Below are 19738 nucleotides of genomic sequence, written 5' to 3' on the forward strand. Positions count from 1 at the left end.
CTAGGAGGAGCCTCAGCCACCCGTGTTCCTCATTTCCCATTCCAATGGTTTTGCTTCATATCCTGTACCTTGGACACCCTAGGAGAGCAACATTTTTTCACTCTGGTGTCATAAGCAAGGACTTTGACAGTGGTGGGGCAGAGCTCGAGAGGTGCTGATAACAAGCTGGGCCTTCTGTGTTCACCACTGAGCAGGAAGAGGGCCTGAAAGCCTATCCCACAAGGGACTGGCGCGAGGCTTTGCCAGCTCTGGCCTTAGCTAAGAAAGCAAGAACCTTGAAAGTTTCTGAAGTTCCTTTCTTCCTGCCTCCCCCCACTGAGAATCCGGAGGTGTACTCTGAAACCAAACTAAGTCCCCGTCACCCGAGGAAGGGTGATTGCGCTTTTTTTCGTCTTCCCGTGAAGGGAGTCCTGGGAGGAATATGCCTCCCTGAGAAAGTAGCGATAGCTCTGTGCAGACCAAAGCAACCACCCTCGCCGCCCAGGACCCGCCTTAGAAAGAGCGGTTGCTGCCTGCTAGGGGACCCCACCCTGGTATGTAGGCCCCACCCACCTTACCCCTGCCGCTAAAATCTTGCCAGCTGGGTGAGGGTAGGCCAGGGAAGGCTGTGGGCTAAGGGTGGGACGAACCCTCAGGGCCAAGGTTGGGAAAAGGAGAGGGGGGAGGTGGCAGGACTGAAATTCAGGTGACTATAGACAAACGAACATATGGGGGAGCTGTGGCTCCGGCACTGGCCAGAGACCCTGGAGTCCTCAGGCCCGGGCTGGGGGCCGAACCTGCTGAGCCAGGCCGCCCCCTCTCCCACACCTACTCCTTGCACCTGGAGCCCGACCTATCGGCTCGCGTCTCCGCCTCCTTGGCTTCACAATCTCGCGGCTTGTCCCAGCCGTCCCGGACCCAGTACTCGTCTGCGAGCGGACCACGCCGTCCTTGCTGGGCTCTGGAAGGCGCCCCGGAAGCCATGGGTACGTGCAGAGGGTTTGGGGGTGGCTCCTCTATGCAACCGCGTGGAAATGGCGATAAAAACTACACCCTCATCCCATTCTCCATACGGGGCCTGGAACTCGCGCTACGGCCAGTCTGCCAGCCTGGGCCCTTCTGAGCCGGTCTCCGCGCCATCCTCCTTCCTCCCGCAGAGGTGCTGGTCCTGGCCGGATACCGCGCGCAGAAGGACGATGAGTTGAGCCTGGCGCCCGGGGACGTGGTCCGGCAGGTGTGCAAGGGCCCGGCACGGGGCTGGCTGCGTGGAGAGCTGGGGGACCATTGTGGCCTCTTCCCCGAGTGCCTGGTGCAGGTGAGGCCGGGCTAGAGGTCGGGCGAGGGACGTGGGGGGCGGGGGGCGGACCTCAGCACGCGCCCCCGGGAGCTGAGAGCCCCCCTTCCGGTGCGCTCTTTCGCAGGAAATCCCAGAGACTCTGCGTTGTTCCGGGGAGGTGCCGAGACCACGCTGTGCCCGCCGCCGAGGTGAGCGCTGGGGCCGGTGGGCAGGCGCGCGTAGCCTTGGCTGCGAAGTGCCCACTGCTCGCCTTGTCTGGGGCGGGGCCGCTCGGCTGCTCTGCGGTCCGTGATTGGCTCTCAAGTACAATGCTCCGCCCTGGGGCGGGGCCTGGAGGTAACTGGGTCGCGCTCGCGGCCCGCCCCTCCCCCAGCTCTGCTGTCTGGGGCTGAAGGCTCAAGCAGCCTGCCTTTCCGACCCCAGGTCACCCCACCAAATTTCCAGGCCCCCCAAGATGGTGCAAAGTGAGTTTCAACTACAGCCCGGAGCAGGCGGACGAGCTGAAGCTGCAAACTGGGGAGATTGTGGAAGTCATAAAGGAGGTGAGCGGATGAGGAGATGAGAGGGTTTGGAAGGAGATCATGGAGCAAGTCTCTGGGTGAGGGGACGTGGGTGCAGTATGGTGTGGGTGATGGGAGTGGTGAGGAGCGCAGAAATGGGAAAGAGGGGGAACAAGGGAGGAGAGGGGTCGTTGGACAGAACTGGGGTGAACCAAGATGTAAGAGTCCCAGGGAGACCCTTGGGGCAGAACCAGATGCCCCTGCGTCCTACCCTCTCCCCAGATTGAGGACGGCTGGTGGCTGGGGAAGAAGAACGGGCAGCTGGGAGCCTTCCCATCCAACTTTGTGGAGTTGCTGGACAGTGGGCCCCCAAGTGAGACCTGGAACCTGTGTCCCTGTGAACCCCTGTGATCAGACTCTACAGTCTCCAATGACCCTTCCCAGTGGCCTGAGCCTGTGATCCGCATGTCCTGCCCCATGACCCCTTTGACCTCTCCCATGATCTAAACTGGATTAGCACCCCCCTAACCTCACTATCCCTCACCAGGCCTTGTTAACCCAGACATGCCTTCAATCAGCCTTGGCCCCCAACGGCCTCCCAAGGTAAACTGGGTGTAGTGGGCAAAGAAGTGGTAAGTTCCCCTTAGGGGGATTGGAGGCTCATCTTGTTCCTCCCCCTGCCCCCATTAGTTGAGCAGCTTGACCTATGACAGCCCTCCAGACTACCTGCGGACAGGTGAGCACCCAGCCAAAGGGTCCACAGTATCCCCTCCTCCAAGCCAGCCTGACTTGGGGGGAGGGGGGAGAAACGCAGCTAGGCTGATGGAGGAGGGAGCCGATAACTTATTTGGGGGGGGCCTTTGGCTTCAGGGAACTGACCTCCCCTCAGTCTCCCATCCTGAGACTTACAGGGTCCTGTTTGACTACCATCCCGAGGCCCCAGATGAGTTGGCACTGCGGAGGGGGGACGAGGTGAAAGTACTGAGGAAGGTGCGAAAGGTGGAGGGAGGGCGAGGGGCTGGGGGTTTTGAGAAAGGTGGACCTGGGGACAGAACTTGGGGCTTTAGCTCCCCTCCCTATGGCTTCTTTCTCTCCAGACCACAGAGGATAAGGGCTGGTGGGAAGGAGAGTCTCAAGGCAGAAGAGGACTCTTTCCAGATAACTTTGTGCTCCCACCACCCCCAGTGAGTACGGAGCCAGGCACTCAGGTGGCAAGGGGCAGGCTACTCTGGACAAACTTGGAGGTCGTGGCACTCACTGGACACGGCTGGAAGGCCACCTGCAAATGAGGGTGGCCTAGAAATGTGAGGGCTTCTCTTCAGGTTCTGACACTTGTTCTCCGCACAGATTAAGAAGCTGGCCCCACGGAAAGTGGTATCCCGGGAATCAGGTGGGTGTCTGGGAAACCTGGGGTTGGGAGGGTTGCTCTCTAGGAGACCCACCAGTCCAGTTGCCCATAAACACCCATAGCTCCCCAGTGGTCGATGTACCCCCTTAGGAGGTACCTCCCTATGGGTGAAGGGACTAGTAAGAATGTATGTGGGTCAGTGTTAGGAATGTGTCACTTTGTGTGTGTTAAAATGTTCCTGTTCTTCTGTCTTGGGAATGTGACTGTCATTCTCATGAAAGAATGTGTTTAGATTTGTTCTATTTTGGGAGTTCCCAACGTGGCTCAGCATTTAGCAAACCCAACTAGGATTCATGAGGATGCGGGTTTGATCCTGGGCCTTGCTCAGTGGGTCAAGAATCCGGCGTTGCTGTGAACTGTGTTGTAGGTCACAGACCAGGCTCGGATCCGTGGCTGTGGTGTAGGCTGGCAGCTGTAGCTCCGATTTGACCCCTAGCCTGGGAACCTCCATATCCCTGGCTGCAGTCCTAAATAGCAAAAAAAAAAAAAAAAAAGATTTGTTTTATTTTGTAAGAAATGTATGGATCCATATGTCTGGGTCCGAGACTGTGTGATGGATCATGTATGTATTAAGTGTGTCAATGAATAGTTCTGTTCATGTGTTACTTATTTATTTATTTATTTATTTTGTCTTTTTGCCATTTCTAGGGCTGCTGCCACGGCATATGGAGGTTCCCAGGCTAGGGGTCAAATCAGAGCTGTAGCCACCGGCCTACGCCAGAGCCACAACAACGCCAGATCCGAGCTGTGTCTGCGACCTACACCACAGCTCACAGCAACACCGGATCCTTTAACCCACTGAGCAAGAGGTTAAGTAACTCCCATGTGTTACTTTATATGGGGGATGTGTCTTTAATTTACCTTTTACTGTAATATGTTGCATTTAAAACATAGGTGCTTTAAAACTTACTAATGGGAGTTCCTGCTGCGGCTCAATGAGATCGGTGGTGTCTCTGCAGCATGGGACACTGGCCCAGGGCAGTGTGTTAAAGGATCCACCTTTGCTGAAGCTGTGGCATAGGGCACAACTATGGCTCTGATTTGACCCCTGGCCCAGGCATTCCATATGCTGCAGGGCAGCCAAAAAAGAAAAAAACATACCAAACAAAACTACTAACGAACAACAGTCTGTCACCCAAAATCAGAAATCTAGAACATTGCAAGTAGTTCATGGGCTCTTCCTCTTTCCCTCTGTTTGCTACTTTCCCCACACCAAAGGTAACTTCTAACTACTACCTTGAATTTTGAATAATTCCCTTGAAGTGTACTCACTTATGTATGTGCCTAACCAGTGTATCACTTAATTTATTTATTTATTTAGTCTTTTTGCCATTTCTTGGGCCGCTTTCGTGGCATATGGAGGTTCCCAGGCTAGGGGTGGAATTGGAGCTATAGCCGCTGACCTACACCAGAGCCACAGCAACACGGGATCCGAGCCACGTCTTCGACCTACACTACGGCTCATGGCAACGCTAGATCCTTAAGGCACTGAGCAAGGCCAGGGATTGAACCCGCAACCTCATGGTTCCTAGTCGGATTCGTTAACCACTGAGCCACGACGGGAACTCCTTAATTTATTTTTATTTGTAGTCGTTTGGGACTCGCTGTTTCCCATCAACCTTATGTTTCTAAGATTCATCCCTGCTGTATGTAGATGTCACTCATTTATTTTTCTCTGCTGTATATTATTCTTTGTGGGAAATCACCACAGTTTATCTTGTCTCTTCCTGATGGGTTGGACATTTTTGTTTTTGGGTGGGTTTTCGGTTTGTTTTTTTTTTTTTAAGGCCACACCCGTGGCACATGAAGCTTCCCCAGCTAGGGGTCAAATTGGAGCTATAGACGCTGGCCTACATCACAGTCACAGCAACGCCAGGTCTGAGCCTCGTCTGGGACCTACACCACAGCTCATGGCAACACTGGATCCTTAACCCACTGAGGGAGGCCAGGAATCAAACCTGCGTCCTCATGGATGCTAGTCAGATTCGTTTCAGCTGAGCCACGACGGGAACTCCCTGTGTTGGACATTTTCATTGTTTCTGGTTCTTACTATTACAAATAATGCTGCCATAAACATCCCTCTTTCTGTCTGCAGGTGTGCAGGTAAAGTGTTTCTCTAGGATATAATTCTAGGAGTGGCACTGCTAGATTGTGAATGTTCAACTTTTCTGAGATAGTCGTGTTAGTTTCCAAAGCGATGGTATATGTTACTGCTCCAGCATCAGTGTTTGAGAGATCGTACTGATCCAAATCCTCTTCCACACTTGGCATCGTCCGATTTCATTATTTTTGTGAATCTAATACAAAAGAGCATCTCATTGTGGACTTCATCTATTTCCCTGGTTAGTAATAATTTGTAGGAGTTCTTTATATATTCTGAATACGGGTGATAGATATTTTCCCTCAGTCTGTGGCTTTTCTTTTTTCTTTTTATGGCCACACCTGCATCATATGGAAGTTCCCAGGCTAGAGGTCAAATTGGAGCTGCAGCTGGGGCCTAAGCCACAGCCACGCAATGCCAGAACGTCATCTGTGACTTACACCGCAGCTTGCAATGACACCAGATCTTTAACCCATTGATCAAGGCCAGAGATCAAACCTGCATCCTCACGGAGACTATGTCAGGTCCTTAACTCACTGAGCCACAATGGGAACTCCCACTTTTTTTTAAAATGATATTTTTTGATGAACAGGAGTTTTTTTTTTTTTGTATACCAGAATAATTTTTTTAATGATTTTTATTTTTCCATCATAGCTGGTTTATAGTGTTCTGTCAATTTTCTACTGTACAGCAAGGTGACCCAGTTACACATACACATTCTTTTTCTCACATTATCATCCTCCATCTTAAGTGACTAGATATAATTCCTAGTGCTATACAGCAGGATGAACAGGAGTTCTTAATTTAAAAAAATTTGGGGGTTCCTGTCGTGGTGCAGTGGTTAACGAATCTGACTAGAAACCGTGAGATTGCAGGTTCAATCCCTGGCCTTGCTCAGTGGGTTAACGATCCGGCGTTGCTGTGAGCTGTGGTGTAGGTTGCAGACGTGGCTCGGATCCTGTGTTGCTGTGGCTCTGGCGTAGGTTGGTGGCTACACCTCCGATTAGACCCTTGGCCTGTGAACCTCCATATGCTGCAGGAGAGGCTCAAGAAAAGGCAAAAAGACAAAAAAAAATTTCAGCCACACCTGCAGCATCTGGAAGTTCCCAGGCCAGGGATCAAACCGTAACTGTAGCAATGACAACACCAAATCCCTAACCACTAAGCCACCAGGGAACACCTCTTTTTCATGTTCTTTTCCCATTATGGTTTATCACAGAATATTGAAAATAGTTCCCTGGAGTGTACAGTAGAACTTTGCTATTGATTCATCCTGTATGTTACTAGGTTGCATCTGCTAATCGTAGACTCCCAATCTTTCCCTCCTTCACCCTCTCCCCCTTGGCAACCACAAGTCTGTTCTCTTTATGTCCCAGCCATGTGGGATCAGAGCCATGTCTGTGACCTACACCACAGCTCACAGCAATGCCAGATCCTTAACCCACTGAGCAAGGCCAGGGATCAAACCAGCATCCTTATGGATACTAGGTGGGTTCATTACTGCTGAGCTATATGGGAACTCCGATGATGAGCATATTGTCATGTGCCTATTGGCCATCCTATGTCTTCTTTAGAGAAATGTCTATTTAGATCTTCTGCCCATTTTTTGATTGGGTTGTTTTGTGTGTGTGTGTTGAGTTTTATGAACTGCTTATACATTTGGAAATTAAGCCCTTGTTGGTTGCATCATTTGCAAATATTTTCTCCCAGTCCATGGATTGTCTTTTCATTTTGTTTATTGTTTCCTTTGCTGTGTAAAAGCTTGGAAGTTTGATTAGGTCCCATTTAAGTCTAAGCCATTTTGAGTTTATTTTTTATGTATGGTGTGTGAATATTCATTGATTTACGTGCATCTGCCCAGCTTTTCCAGCTCCACTTGCTGAAGAGACTGTCTTTTTCTCCATCGCATATTTATGCCTCCTTTGTCTAAGATTAATTATCCGTAGGTGTATGGGTTTATCTCTGGGCTTCTATTCTGTTCCATTGATCCATATGTCCTTTTTTTGTGCTAATACCATGCTGTTTTGATTACTTAAGTTTTGTAGTATAGTCTGAATTCTGGGCGGGTTATGCCTCCTGCTTTGTTCTTCTTCCTAAGGATTGCTTTGGCAATTCTGGGTCTTTTCTGGTTCCGTATAAATTTTAGGATTATTTCTTCTAGTTCTGTGAAAAATATCATGGATGATTTGACAGGGATGACATTAAACCTGTAGATTGCTGTGGGTTGTGTGGCCATGTTAACAATAGCATTTCTTCTAATCCAGGAGCATGGATATCTTTCTGTTTCTTTGAATCATCTTCAATTTCCTTTATTAATGTTTTATAGTTCTTAGCATAACAATCTTTCACCTTCTTGGTCAGGTTTATTCCTAAGTATTTTTTAATGTGATTTTATTTTATATTTATTTTTATTTTTTTGCCGCACTCATGGCATGTGGAAGTTCCCAGGCCAGGGATTGAACCTGCACCACAGTTGCTGCCTGTGCCATAGCTGAGGCAATGTCAGATCCTTAACCTGCTGCACCACAAAGGAACTTCCTTTTTTTTTTTTTTTTTTTTTTTTGGTCTTTTTGTCTTTTTGCCACTTCTTGGGCCACTCCCGCGGCATATGGAAGTTCCCAGGCTAGGGGTGGAATTGGAGCTGTAGCTGCCAGCCTACGCCAGAGTCACAGCAATGCAGGATGCGAGCCGCGTCTGTGACCTACACCACAGCTCACGGCAACGCCAGATCCTTAACCCACTGAGCAAGGGCAGGGACCGAACCCGCAACCCCATGGTTCCTAGTCAGATTCGTTAACCACTGCGCCACGATGGGAACTCCGGAACTTCCTTTTCGATGTGATTTTAAAAGGGATTGTTTTGTTGACATTCCCTTCTGATATTTCATGATTAGTGTAAAGAAATGCAACAAATTTCTGTATGTTAATCTTTATATCCTGCTGCCTTGACGAATTTATCAGTTTTAGTAGTTTTTGTATGGAGTCTTTAAGAATTTTTATATGTAGTATCATGTCATCTGCATATAATGACAGTTTTACTTCTTTCCTACCAATTTGGATACCTTTTATTTATTTTTTTTGTCTGATAGTTGAGGCTAGGATTTCCAATACTATGTTTAAGAGAAGTGGTGGCGTTCCTGTTGTGGTGCAGCAGAAACGAATCTGACTAGGAACCATGAGGTTGTGAGTTTGATCCCTGGCCTCACTCAGTGGGTTAAGGATCCGGCGTGGCTGTGGCTGTGGCTGTGGCATAGGCCGGCAGCTGTAGCTCTGATTGAACCCCTAGCCTGGGAACCTCCATATGCCATGGATGTGGCCCTTAAAAAAGGCCAAAAAAAAAAGAGAGAAAGAGAGAGAGAGAAGCAGTGAGAGTGGGCAGCCGTGTCTTGTTCCCGCATTTTAGCAGGGAAGGCTTTCAGCTTTTCACCATTGAGCATTATATTGGCTGTGAGTTTATCATAAATTGCTTTTATTATGTTACAATATGTTCCCTTTATACCCACTTTGGTAAGAGTTTTCATCATGAATGGATGTTGAATTTTATTGAATGCTTTTTCTGCGCCTATTGAGATGATCATGCAGTTTTTTTCTTCTCGTTTGTTGGTGTGGTATATCACATTGATGGATTTGCATATGTTGAGCCATCTTTTTGACCCTGGGATGAATCCAGCTTGGTTGTGATGTATGATCTTTTTGGGGGGTGGCTGCTCCCGCGGCATATGGAGATTCCCAGGCTAGGGGTTGAATCAGAGCTGCAACCGCTGGCCTATACCACAGCCACAGCAACACCAGATCTAAGCCAAGTCTGAGACCTACACCACAGCTCACGGCAACACTGGATCCTTAACCCACTGAGTGAGGCCGGGGGTCAAACCTGTGTTCTCATGGATATTAGTCAGATTCCTTCCCACTGAGCCACGACGGGATTTCTTATGATCTTTTAAAATATGCTGTTGGATTTGGTTTGCTAATATTTTGTTGAGAATTTTTGCATCTATATTCTTCAAATATATTGGCCTGTAATTTTCTCTTTTGGTAGTATCTTTGGTTTGGGTATCAGGGTAATGGTGGCTTCACAGAATGTCTTTGGGAGTGTTTTTCCTCTTAAAATTTTTGGAAGAGTTTGAGAAGGATCAGTATAAATTCTTCTTTCCGTCTTTGGTAGAATTTGCCTGTGAAGCCATCTGGCCCTGAACTTTTATTTGTAGGGAGTTTTGTACTTTATTATTATTTTTACAGATACCGTTTTACTTCTAGTGATCAGTCTGCTTTCAAGTTATCTGTTTCTTCTTGATTCCCTTTTGATGTGTTTTATGCATCTAGAAGGTTGTCCATTTCTTCTAGGTTGTCAAATTTCTGAGAATATAGTTGTTCATAATATACTCTTGTAGTTTGTTTTGTGTTTCTGCGCTAGCAATTGTGATTTCTCCTCTCATGTCTTATTTTGTTTAATTTTATTTATTTATTTATTTATTTATTTCTACTCCATTTTATTTTCCCACCTTCCTAACAAATGCTCCTTTTTTCTCTGTGTGGCCCCCTTCTTCCAGACTTCCTCACTGCCGTGTCCTCTGGGGCCTGTGAATTTCGCTTCCCTCCCTGTACAGTTGAACCTTGTCCCCCGCAACCCTCCCCAGAGAGCTTTATGGAACTATTGCTGGTCCATCATCATTTTCACCCATCTCCTTTGGTCCCACATCGTCCATCTTCCTCCCACCCAGGCTGACTGTCTGTGTGCCCGGGAGTGGGCTGGCTCGCCTTTTGCCTTCTCCCTATGAGTTTCTGCCTCCAGAGCACACCTTATTTTGTTTCCTCTGGTTGTGATTTTTCCACTGCCGCCCCACCCCAGGCTCCTTTTCTTCCTTTCCAATCAGCCCTCCATTGCCTGGCAGACACCCGAAAGTGTCCTGGGGAGGCAGCCAGCAGCTGCATTTCCCAGAACCTTCCTGCCTGCTCCTGCTTCTGTTGTGTTCCTTTATTTTGTTTATTTGTGTTCTCTCCCTTTTCTTCTTGGTGTGCCTGGCCAAAGATTTATCAATTTTGTTTATCCTTTCTAAGACCCTGCTCTTGGTTTTATTGATATTTTCTATTGTTTTTTTTAATCTCTATTTTATTTCCTCTCTGATGTTTATTATCTTATCTCCTTCCCTCTGCTGACTTTAGGTTTTGTTTGTTCTTCTTTTTCTTTTGGCCATTCCCGTGGCATGCGGAAGTTTCCAGGCCAGGGACTGAACCCATGCTACAGTAGCAACCCAGGCTGCTGTAGTGACAGTGCTGGGTCATTAACTGCTGTGCCACAAGAGAACTCCTGTTCTTTTTCCTTTTTTTTTTTTTTTTTTTTTTTCTTTTTTCTTTTTGCTGTTTTAGGGCCACACTCACTTATGGGGTTGGATCAGCTGCAGCTGCAGGCCTACACCACAGCCACAGCAATGCTGGATCTGAGCCGCATTTGCAACCTACACCACACACAGCTCAGGGCAATACTGGATCACCGACCTACTGAGCAAGGCCAGGGATTGAATCCTCATGGACATGGATACTAGTCAGATTCGTTTCTGCTGTGCCATGATGGGAACTCCAATATATGATCTCTTTAATGGGCTTCTTTCACCTTGCATAATGTTTTCAAGGTTCATCCATTTTTGTGGTATGTTTTGTACTTCATTCCTTTTTATTGCCCAATAATATTCCATTGTATCACTTTTTATCCACTCATTAGCTGGTGGACAGTTGGGTTATTTCTACTTTTTGGTTATAAACTTTCACGTACAAGTCTATGTGGACATGTTTCCATTTCTCTTGGGCACATACCTATGAAAGAATTTGCTAGGTGATATGATAACTCTGTGTTTAACTTTGGGAAGAACTGCTAGACTATTTTCCAGGGTGGTTGCACCATTTTTTATTCCCATTAATAGTGCATGAGGGCTCCAGTTTCTACATATTCACACCAACACTTATTTGTCATTTGACCGTAATTATACTGGTGGATATGAAGTGCTATCTCCTTGTGGCTTGGCTTTGTATTTCTTTTATAGTTTATGTTGTTGAGCATCTTTTCATGTATTTATTGGCTATTTGTATATCTTCTGAAGAAGTATCTATTTGGGTCCTTGCCCATTTTTTTATTGGGTTTTAGGAGTTCTTTATATTTTCTAGATAAAAGCCCATAATCAGATATATGATTTGCAAGTATTTATTTCTTCCCCATTCTTTGGATTGTCTTTTCACTTTCTTGATGGTGTCTTTGTGTGTGTGTGTGTGTGTGTGTTTCTTTTTTAGGGCCACACCCGTGGCATATGGAGGTTCCCAGGCTAGGGGTCTAATCAGAGCTGTTGCTGCCGGCCTACCGCCAGATCCCAGCTGCATCTGTGACCTACACCACAGCTCACGGCAATGCTGGAACCTTAACCCACTGAGCGAGGCCAGGGATTGAATCCTCGTCCTCATGGATACTACTCGGATTCATTTCCACTGTGTCACAATGGGAACTCCTGTTACATCATTTTTATCCAGCTTTATAGTTATTGCGTAAGGAAAGGATTTACCTACCACCTCACTCAGCCATAGTCAAACCCCAGTTTTGTTATCTATTCCTTTCCTTTTAACATGGCTTTCAGGAGTTCCCATCGTGGCGCAGCGGAAACGAATCCAACTAGGAACCATGAGGTTGCAGGTTCAATCCCTGGCCTCGCTCAGTGGGTTAAGGATCCAGCATTGCTGTGAGCTGCGGTGGAGGTCGCATACGTGGCTGGGATCTGGCGTTGCTGTGACTGTGGCACAGGCGAGCAGCTGTAGCTCCGATTAGACCCCTCGCCTGGGAACTTCCATATGCCACAGGTGTGGCCCTAAAAAGCAAAAAAACAAGACAAAACATGGCTTTCAAATTATTTGCTCCTTGTCTCACTCTACTTCTAGTTTCACTAATTCTCTCTCTAGCTTTTTTGGCTATATTTGTTTGTTCGGTTTTTTTGTCTTTTTAGGGCTGCACCTGTGGCATATGGAGGTTCCCAGACGGGTCTAATTGGAGCTGTATCTGCTGGCCTACGCCACAGCCACAGCAATGCCAGATCCAAGCAGAGTCTTCGACCTACACCACAGCTCACAGCAACACCAGATCCTTAACTCACCGAGTGAGGCCAAGGATCGAACCTGCACCTTCATGGTTCCTAATGGGATTCACTTCAGTTGCGCCACAACAGGAACTCACTCTTATGTGTATTTATTTATCTTTTTTTTTTTTTTTTTGGCTCCACTCACAGCATTTGGAAGTTCTTGGGCCAGGGGTTGTATCTGAGTTGCAGCTACAACCTATGCTGTAGCTGTGGCAACACTGCCTCCTTTAACCCACTGTGCTGGGCTGGGGATCGATCCCCAAACCTCCTCAGCAACCCAAGCCAATGAATTCAGATACTTAACCCACTACGCCACAGCAGGAACTCATTTTTGGCTATGTTGTCTAAACCTGCTGTTTAACTTAATACATTGCATTTTGTTTCGAGTCTGCTCTGTTTCGTCTCTAATAGTGTGATTTTTTTTTTCTCCCCCCAAATCTGCGTGTTTATTCCTGATGGTCCCTTTGTGACATGGTCATCCTTGATTTCTTCCAATATGTTCTACCTAGCTATGCTGCGTTCCCTACCCGGAACTGCCAGTATCTACTGTGTGTGGCATCTGCTGACTCCGTCTCTCAGTGGCCTGCTTTCTTGTGTGTTTTATGATCTCAGTCTGTGGGAGTTTTAGGGGAACCATCTTCTGGAGAAGACTTGCTTTTACTCCTGCCAGTAGCCAGAGGGCACCAACCACCAGAGACCCCTGGAGCCCTCTGGCAGAAAGTGGTACAAGGCTCGCACTGCCTTCTGGCTCCCACGCTTTGGGCCTGTGGTGACCAAGGGAGCAGAACCCAGGGCACCTGCTATTCATCACAGGCCCCAAGCTCAGGAACCACAAAATAGTGCTGCCCCCTCACTTCCTTTCTGGCCCCAGTTCCTTCTTTTTTGTGGCCCCTCTCCTCCCTCTTGTGTGTCCAACATGCTTCACAATTGTATCCTAAGCGAGATAATTGCTCTGTAGTGGGAGCACCTAGTCAGCCAAACGACCAGCAGCAGGCGTCAAAGTTAACATTTACTGAGCCTTGACTATATGCCAGACACTCTTCTAAGCACCTCACAGGGATTAAGTCCCTTAAACCTCACAACAGCTACACAATGTGTCTGTACTCGTTATCCATGTTTTATGGATGCAGACAAGGAGCACAGAGAGGTTAAGGTACCATCCCTTTTCTCACACAACTGGCTAATAGAGCCGGAATTCCAAGCCTGCTTTTTGGCTATAGGATCCATGCTCTCACCCACCACCTCTCACAGTACAGGGGTTGGTTTTGGTTTTTGTTTTTTTTTGGTCTCTGTGTGTGCTAATGGGTGAGTCAATTTCAGGATGTGTGCATGTGCCAGAGTGACTGTCAGTGTGTTCGTGGATATGGAATGTCACTCTGTGTGACTGCCCTCAGGTGCTTGCGCTGATGTCACCTTCTCAGCCTGGCCTTCTCTGAGCCCCCATTTAAAATTAGACCTTCTTCTGCTTGTTCTTCCTCAATAGTACTAATAAATCTCTGACACGCTAACATAATTTACTTCTCTTGTTTATGTCTGCTTGCACAGCACAGGCAGGGTGGGAGCAGCCCAAGCCCAGGTTGGAGGCTGTCGCAACAGTCCCAGTGAAGATGGTGTGGCTTGACTTAGAAAACTTAGTGGTGGAGGTGGTGACGAGTGGCTAGATTCAGGATGTGTTTAGAGCAGACAGGACTTCTTTTTGGGGGGTGCGGGGCCACACCCATGGCATATGCAAGTTTCTGGGCTAGGGGTTGAATCGGAGCTGCAGCTGCCAGCCTATGCCAGATCCTTAACCCACTGGGAGGGGGCCAGGATCAAACCGTGTCCTCATGGATACTTGTCAGGTTCGTTACTGCTGAGCCATCGTGGGAACTCCATAGAGGGGATAGGACTTTGTGATGGTTTGGATATGCAGCATAAGGGAATAAAAGGGTCAAGGAGGGCTCCTTACTCTGTCATCTGAGTGAGTGGGCGAGGTGGGGAGAACTGGGGAAGGGGCAGTTTCCAGGGGCAAAGAGGTTGGGAAGCAAGAGATTCATTCTGGTAATGCTAAGGGGAGAGACTGAGAGGGCCATTGGGCATGAGTCTGGAAGGGGCTAGAGGTGAACATTTAGGAGGTGTTGGCTTTCTGATGATAATTACACCCACTAAGACTGGGTGAGATCTCCTAGGGAGTAGATGTGATAGAGGAGGGAGGGCGGATGAGAAGAGGGAAAGCTGGGAGTTCCCGTCGTGGCGCAGTGGTTAACGAATCCGACTAGGAACCATGAGGTTGCGGGTTCGGTCCCTGCCCTTGCTCAGTGGGTTAAGGATCTGGCGTTGCCGTGAGCTGTGGTGTAGGTTGCAGACTCGGCTCGGATCTTGCGTTGCTGTGGCTCTGGCGTAGGCCGGCAGCTACAGCTCCGATTCAACCCCTAGCCTGGGAACCTCTATATGCAGCAGGAGCGGCCCAAGAAATAGCAACAACAACAACAACAAAAAATAAAATAAAATAAAAAATAAATAAATAAAAAGTCTACATTTAAAAAAAAAAGAAGAGGGAAAGCTGTTGCCATGGTCCAGGAAGGAGAAGAGTCTGAACCAGCCGTGAGCATTAAGCCCAGAACAAGGCTTCAGAAGAGCATGGATTTGGAGCCATCCCCCCAGAGGCTTTTCTGACACCTCTTTGGGGGTGCCGCCACATCCTCTGTGCTTCTGTGGCATGAGGGTGGCCAGCATCCCTAGAGCCCTGAGGACGCAGAGTCAAATATGATTCATCTCCTGTCACTAGTTCCCTGTGCACAGCCCAGGATGGCGCCAGTGACTCTTGGTGAATGGATAAGTGAATGAATGAAGGCCTCACTCCCCTCTCCCCTCCCAGCTCCTATTAAGGAACCCAAAAAGGTGATTCCCACAACAGCCATCCCTCCAGTCAAGAAGCTAGCGACAAGCTTCGCTGGGCCCAGCAAAGCCAAGTAAGGAGCAGGGGGTGGGAGGGGGAAGGAGGAGGATACAAAGGGAATGCTTCTCCCTGCCCCCACCCCCGGCTCTGATGGGGACATGTTCCAGGCCATCTCGGACATCCAGCAGAGACAGCCAGAAGCGCCCCTCCCCAACCTCCAGTAAGTCTTGATGCCTTCCTGCAGTGGCGGGAGGCTGGGGGTGGCTGTGCTGAGGGACAATGATGGGGAGAGGCTTGGGGTCCAAGGGCTGCTGAGGGTCTGCTCTACAGGCTCCAGAAGCAGCTTCCTGAGTAAGTGTCCAAGCCTCCCTGGCAGAAAGCGATCCAAAACCCAGGCTTCCCAGCAGCGCTCTGCAGCCAGTCAGGTGAGAGGCCCAGACTTGGGAGGGCAGGGATCCTGGGGAGAGCCTGCTTCCCAGGGGCGTGGTGTGTGAGGGTGAAGGATTCCAGGCCAAGGGGAAGCAGATTCAGACCATCAAGGTACCCAGGCCTTGGCTGAGACCTCACCCCATCACCACAGAAGGAAGAGCAGATCAGCCTTGCAAAGGCTCCTCATGTGAATAAAACCCCAACACCAAAGAAGGCCCTCAGCCCAGAGAAGACTCCATCTCCAGATAAGGCCCTCAGCCCAGAGAAGACCCTGTCTCTGGATAAGGTCCCCACTCCAGAGGAAACCTTAACTCCAGATAAGTTCCCTACCCTAGAGGAGACCCCAACTCTGGAGGAAAAGGCCCCCACTCCAGAGGAAACCTTAACTCTAGATAAGTTCCCTACCCTAGAGGAGACCCCAACTCTGGAGGACAAGGCCCCCAGCCCAGACAGGGTCTTTTCTGTGCATGAGGCCCAGGTCCCAGAAGTCCCATCGGAAGATGAAGCCCCTGGTCCAAAGATGGCCCCTCCTGGGGATGAAGCCCCCACCCTAGGAAAGGTCTTGACCCCGATGCAGGCGTCCTCTGAAGAGGCTTCCACTCGAGACAACTCTCAGTTTCAACACTTCTCTCTGGAGGAAGCCCTGACAAATGCCAGGTCTCTTGAGGCCAGTGAGGCTCAATCCCTAGAGGAGGTCCACATGCCAGAGGAGCACCCCCTCTCTGGAGTGAAGCATCCCCTGGATAAGGAGGAGAGTTCCCCTCTCCAGTCCGAATCCCAGTCCAAGCAAGGATCCATGGCAGCCCTTGAGAAGGCCCACATCCGGGAAGAGGCTACCACCTTCCTGGAGGAGCCATCGGCAAAGTATGAGGCTGCTCCCCAAAAGGAGGAAACTCTCAAAGAAGAGAGATCCCCTGAAGAGGTAACCCCGGCTGACCAGACCCCACAAGCCATCACGCCCCAAGTGACTCCCACCCTCCACGCCTGGGTCCTGCAAAATCTCACAGACAGTAAACGTGACAGAGACGACGTGATGAGGCTAAAGGACGAGGTGGAGGCTTTAAGGAGGTCGCTGGAGCAGATGGGACTGCAGCTGGAGTAAGTGGGGAGGGGGACGGGAAGGAGAGGGACGGGGGCTCTAGGCCTGCGCAGCCCACCCCTTCCCTTCCCCTCTGTCCGCTTCCGCAGAAAGAAGCTGACCGACATCTGGAAGGAGCTGAAGAGCGAGAGGGAAAAGCGCCAGTTGCTGGAGGTGGGCCTGGCGCGGATCCCCCGCCTGGCGGGACGGGGGCACGAGGCCGGCCCTTCCCTGACGCCCTCTCTCCACTAGGTGCAGATGAAGCGGAGGACCCAGGAGTCCCGGACTCGGGGCTCCCTCCACGCGCAGACGCAGACGCAGACGCATTGAGGGTGGACCCGGGAGAGACTACAGCGGGACCTGGAGCGAAGTCTGGCTCCGGCCACCCACGTCCTTCCACATGACTTTGGGAAACGCAAGAAAATAAACTGCCCTGTGTGCGCGCAGCGCCTGCCTGGTCCGTGCGGGGCGGGGCCTGTGCGGCGGGGCGGGGCTGGCGCTCCCGGCCTCCGCATTCCGGGCTGTGGCTCCCGGGCACATCTGGCCAACATGTGGCTCCCATTACCGTTCCCAAGGCTTGCGCGCGGCTATTTTTATCCAGCGGATGGCGGGCGGGGGTGAAGGGGGGAGAGTGTCTCCCTCGGACGCCAGCCCCCGCGCTGGAGAAATAGACGGCAGAAGGGGCCCAGAAGGGGTTCAGGATTCTGGAATCCAGCTGTGTGCCAGTGAGGGGCCGGGTGGGCCGGCTCCCAAGCCCAAACCCCTCCCAGATGGCCCCACTGTCCCGCTCAGAAGGACTCACAGGAACTCAGTGACAGACACGAACTCCACAGCCCAGCTCAGGCACACTTGGGTACCCTGGGGCTAACAGCGCCTTACCGTCAAGGTCAGGGTCCTAAGGCCTGGTGTGCGAGTGTGGCATAAACCCAGGGCACTTATAGGGACAGGGGCGACAGGTACCAAGGCATTTACTAGTAAAGAAAGCAATTGTGAGTAAGGAATACAATTGGTGCTTGTGTGTGTCTGTGGTGAGGTGGAGTGTGGGTGCAGGGGTGTATGTTTTTGCCAGGTATGAATTGAGTGCAAGCACGTGTGCTGAGGCACCTGATGGATGGAAGGAGGTAGTCAGCCTGGTAAAGTTGTCTCAGCCCTGGGACCTCTGCAAGTTTAGAGTCTGGGGGTCATTAGGCGGAAGGGCAACAGAGGGAGACAGAGTCACTGAGAATGCAGCTTTCATTGGTCACTTCACCTGTTAACCCCAGAGAGGGGGGTGGGGGCCCTGCGTCCTACACTTCCCCCCCCTGCCCCGGGCCTTCTGGCTGGACTGGGGAAGGGTGTCTCCGAGGGGATGAGAATCCGAGCCCAATAGCACCGGGGGGAGCCGTGGGGGCGGGGCCTCCATAGCACCGTAGGCAGGAGCAGTTCAAAGGTCCTGGGGCAGTTCGGAGCTCCTATGCATGTCCAGTATGCAGAGCGCCTTGCAGCGGGAGCGGGGCCAGTCAGTAATAGTGCATTCGGCTCAGGGTGCCGGTGCCCGTGGGGCTGGGCCCCAGCGTGCCGGTGCCCAGCAGATCGGGCTGTCCGGTGCGCCAGATTTCCCGCAGGATCCGTTCCCGCTCCTCCAGCCGCTGTGCCCGCTCCAGCTCCTCCGCGGATGTGAAGACGTTGACGCTCAGGGGCCCGTCGGGCTCCGCGGAGAGCTCCGGGCCAGGCAGCGTGTCGTCAGGGCCCAGCCGCGTCACCGTGTCCTCGTCGTCGTCGTCGTCGTCATCGTCCTCAGCCTCTAGGGTGCTGCTGCGAGGGTCGCGGCGAGGAGCGGGGCCTCGGGGCCGCGGGCGCGGGGCGCAGGAGATGCTGATGACTAGTAGGCACAGGGTGAGCAGCAGGCCAAAGCAGACGCCCAGCACGAAGTAGAGGCCAAAGCTCTCAGGGTTGGCTAGGGGTCAGAGTACAGAAGTCATGGAGGGGCCCTGGAGAGTGGGAGTCATCCCATCTGGAAAGACTCCAGGTTCTAAGTTTGGGAGCAAGGACAGAATCCCCTATTTGGAGGACCTTAGGTAGCCGCCATCGGGCAGTAGGGGGGTGGGGTGGGGAGTGAGGATGGGGGAGGTGCGGCGTAGGTGACTGGCTAAGGGGGGGTTCTAAAGAGAGGGGAGGGAGGAGGGGAGGGGTTGGGTGAACTGGGGCCGAAGGAGGCAGGGAGGGACCCTGTCCCGGGGCCTGCCCTCACCGCGGATGTGCGCGTAGGCCGCCAGGCTGTTGCTGAGCAACTCCATGTCCCTTCGGGGGGCATCCATGCTGCTTTGGGAGCGCGGCTCCCCTGTCAGCCTGCGAGGTCGGCAAGGTCAGATCCTTCTCCCCCTCTAGAGCCGACCCCGACCCCGCTTCCTCCTCGGGGCAGCTCCGCTCCCTGGAAGGGCAGCCCCAGCCGGTTAGCTTCCACCCTGGAGAAAGCGGCTTCCTAACTCCGTTGCAGACCTGGGCCCTGGCTGGGGGGATCCTTCCTCCGGGCGTGCGCGCCCCAACACGCTGCTTGTCGAGGGAGTGGGCCGCAGGAGGCTCCGTCCCAGGTGGGATCCCCAAACGAGGCCCGCTTTCGCAGTCCAGGAAGCAGGATGCAGGAGACAGACGCGGGAGCCTTCCCCGCTCCCTGGGCGGGCTCCACGGAGCGAAGTCGCCTCCCTCTCCCACCAAGCCCGCCCCGCGGAGATCCCCCAGCCCGGAGGCCCGGGCTCACTCACCGTCAGCGCCGCCCCGCTGCCCGGCCCCGGCGCGTCCGGAGGCCGCAGACACCCGGGGCCCGGCCGCTCCCGCCCCGTCCGGTCCCGTCCGCCCGGCTCAGCTCCCAGGCCGCGGCAGCGCGGGCCGGACACGGGCCAATGGACCAGCCGGCGGAAAGTTTCCTCCGAGGAAAGAGGAGGGACAGGGCGGGGCGGGGCAGGGGGAGGCGGGGA

The 19738-nt window shown here is 51.5% G+C and overlaps 2 protein-coding genes across 9 annotated transcripts; one reads left to right on the plus strand and one right to left on the minus strand.

The window, feature by feature from the left end:
• On the plus strand, window positions 803-17230 carry SH3D21 (SH3 domain containing 21). Of its 6 annotated transcripts, none has more exons than XM_021095932.1 (17): window positions 803-965; window positions 1137-1294; window positions 1401-1464; window positions 1700-1818; window positions 2059-2149; window positions 2324-2379; window positions 2467-2512; window positions 2666-2766; window positions 2874-2960; window positions 3124-3166; window positions 15257-15350; window positions 15445-15497; window positions 15608-15702; window positions 15858-16628; window positions 16730-16804; window positions 16895-16958; window positions 17037-17230. In XM_021095932.1, exons 1-17 carry the CDS (start codon window positions 962-964, stop codon window positions 17186-17188), a joined length of 2073 nt encoding a protein of 690 aa, XP_020951591.1. In that variant the 5' UTR covers window positions 803-961; the 3' UTR covers window positions 17189-17230. The 6 variants fall into 6 exon arrangements, with proteins under 6 accessions (XP_020951591.1, XP_020951592.1, XP_020951589.1 ...); XM_021095933.1 differs by having other exon boundaries at window positions 1721-1818; XM_021095930.1 differs by having other exon boundaries at window positions 15858-16804.
• On the minus strand, window positions 18000-19696 carry EVA1B (eva-1 homolog B). 3 transcript variants are annotated; one of them, XM_021095937.1, is made up of 3 exons: window positions 19526-19696; window positions 19015-19112; window positions 18000-18720 (listed from the first exon to the last, which is right to left on the minus strand). In XM_021095937.1, the coding sequence occupies exons 2-3, from the start codon at window positions 19079-19081 to the stop codon at window positions 18284-18286; spliced, it is 504 nt and encodes a 167-aa protein (XP_020951596.1). In that variant the 5' UTR covers window positions 19082-19112; window positions 19526-19696; the 3' UTR covers window positions 18000-18283. The 3 variants fall into 3 exon arrangements, with proteins under 3 accessions (XP_020951596.1, XP_020951595.1, XP_020951597.1); XM_021095936.1 differs by having other exon boundaries at window positions 19015-19194; window positions 19526-19693; XM_021095938.1 differs by lacking the exon at window positions 19526-19696 and adding an exon at window positions 19263-19519.

Source organism: Sus scrofa, chromosome 6 (assembly GCF_000003025.6).
Source record: "Sus scrofa isolate TJ Tabasco breed Duroc chromosome 6, Sscrofa11.1, whole genome shotgun sequence".
NCBI classification, from domain to species: Eukaryota; Metazoa; Chordata; class Mammalia; order Artiodactyla; family Suidae; genus Sus; species Sus scrofa.

Excerpts from the sequence above, each read along its gene's own strand:
- EVA1B (XM_021095937.1), bottom strand. The coding sequence starts at position 19,081 with ATGGATGCCCCCCGAAGGGACATGGAGTTGCTCAGCAACAGCCTGGCG. Across the intron at positions 18,721-19,014 it reads GGCCTACGCGCACATCCGCG|CCAACCCTGAGAGCTTTGGC; the intron begins GTGAGGGCAGGC and ends TCTGACCCCTAG.
- SH3D21 (XM_021095930.1), top strand. Across the intron at positions 1,465-1,699 it reads ACGCTGTGCCCGCCGCCGAG|GTCACCCCACCAAATTTCCA; the intron begins GTGAGCGCTGGG and ends TTCCGACCCCAG. Across the intron at positions 15,498-15,607 it reads GCGCCCCTCCCCAACCTCCA|GCTCCAGAAGCAGCTTCCTG; the intron begins GTAAGTCTTGAT and ends TCTGCTCTACAG.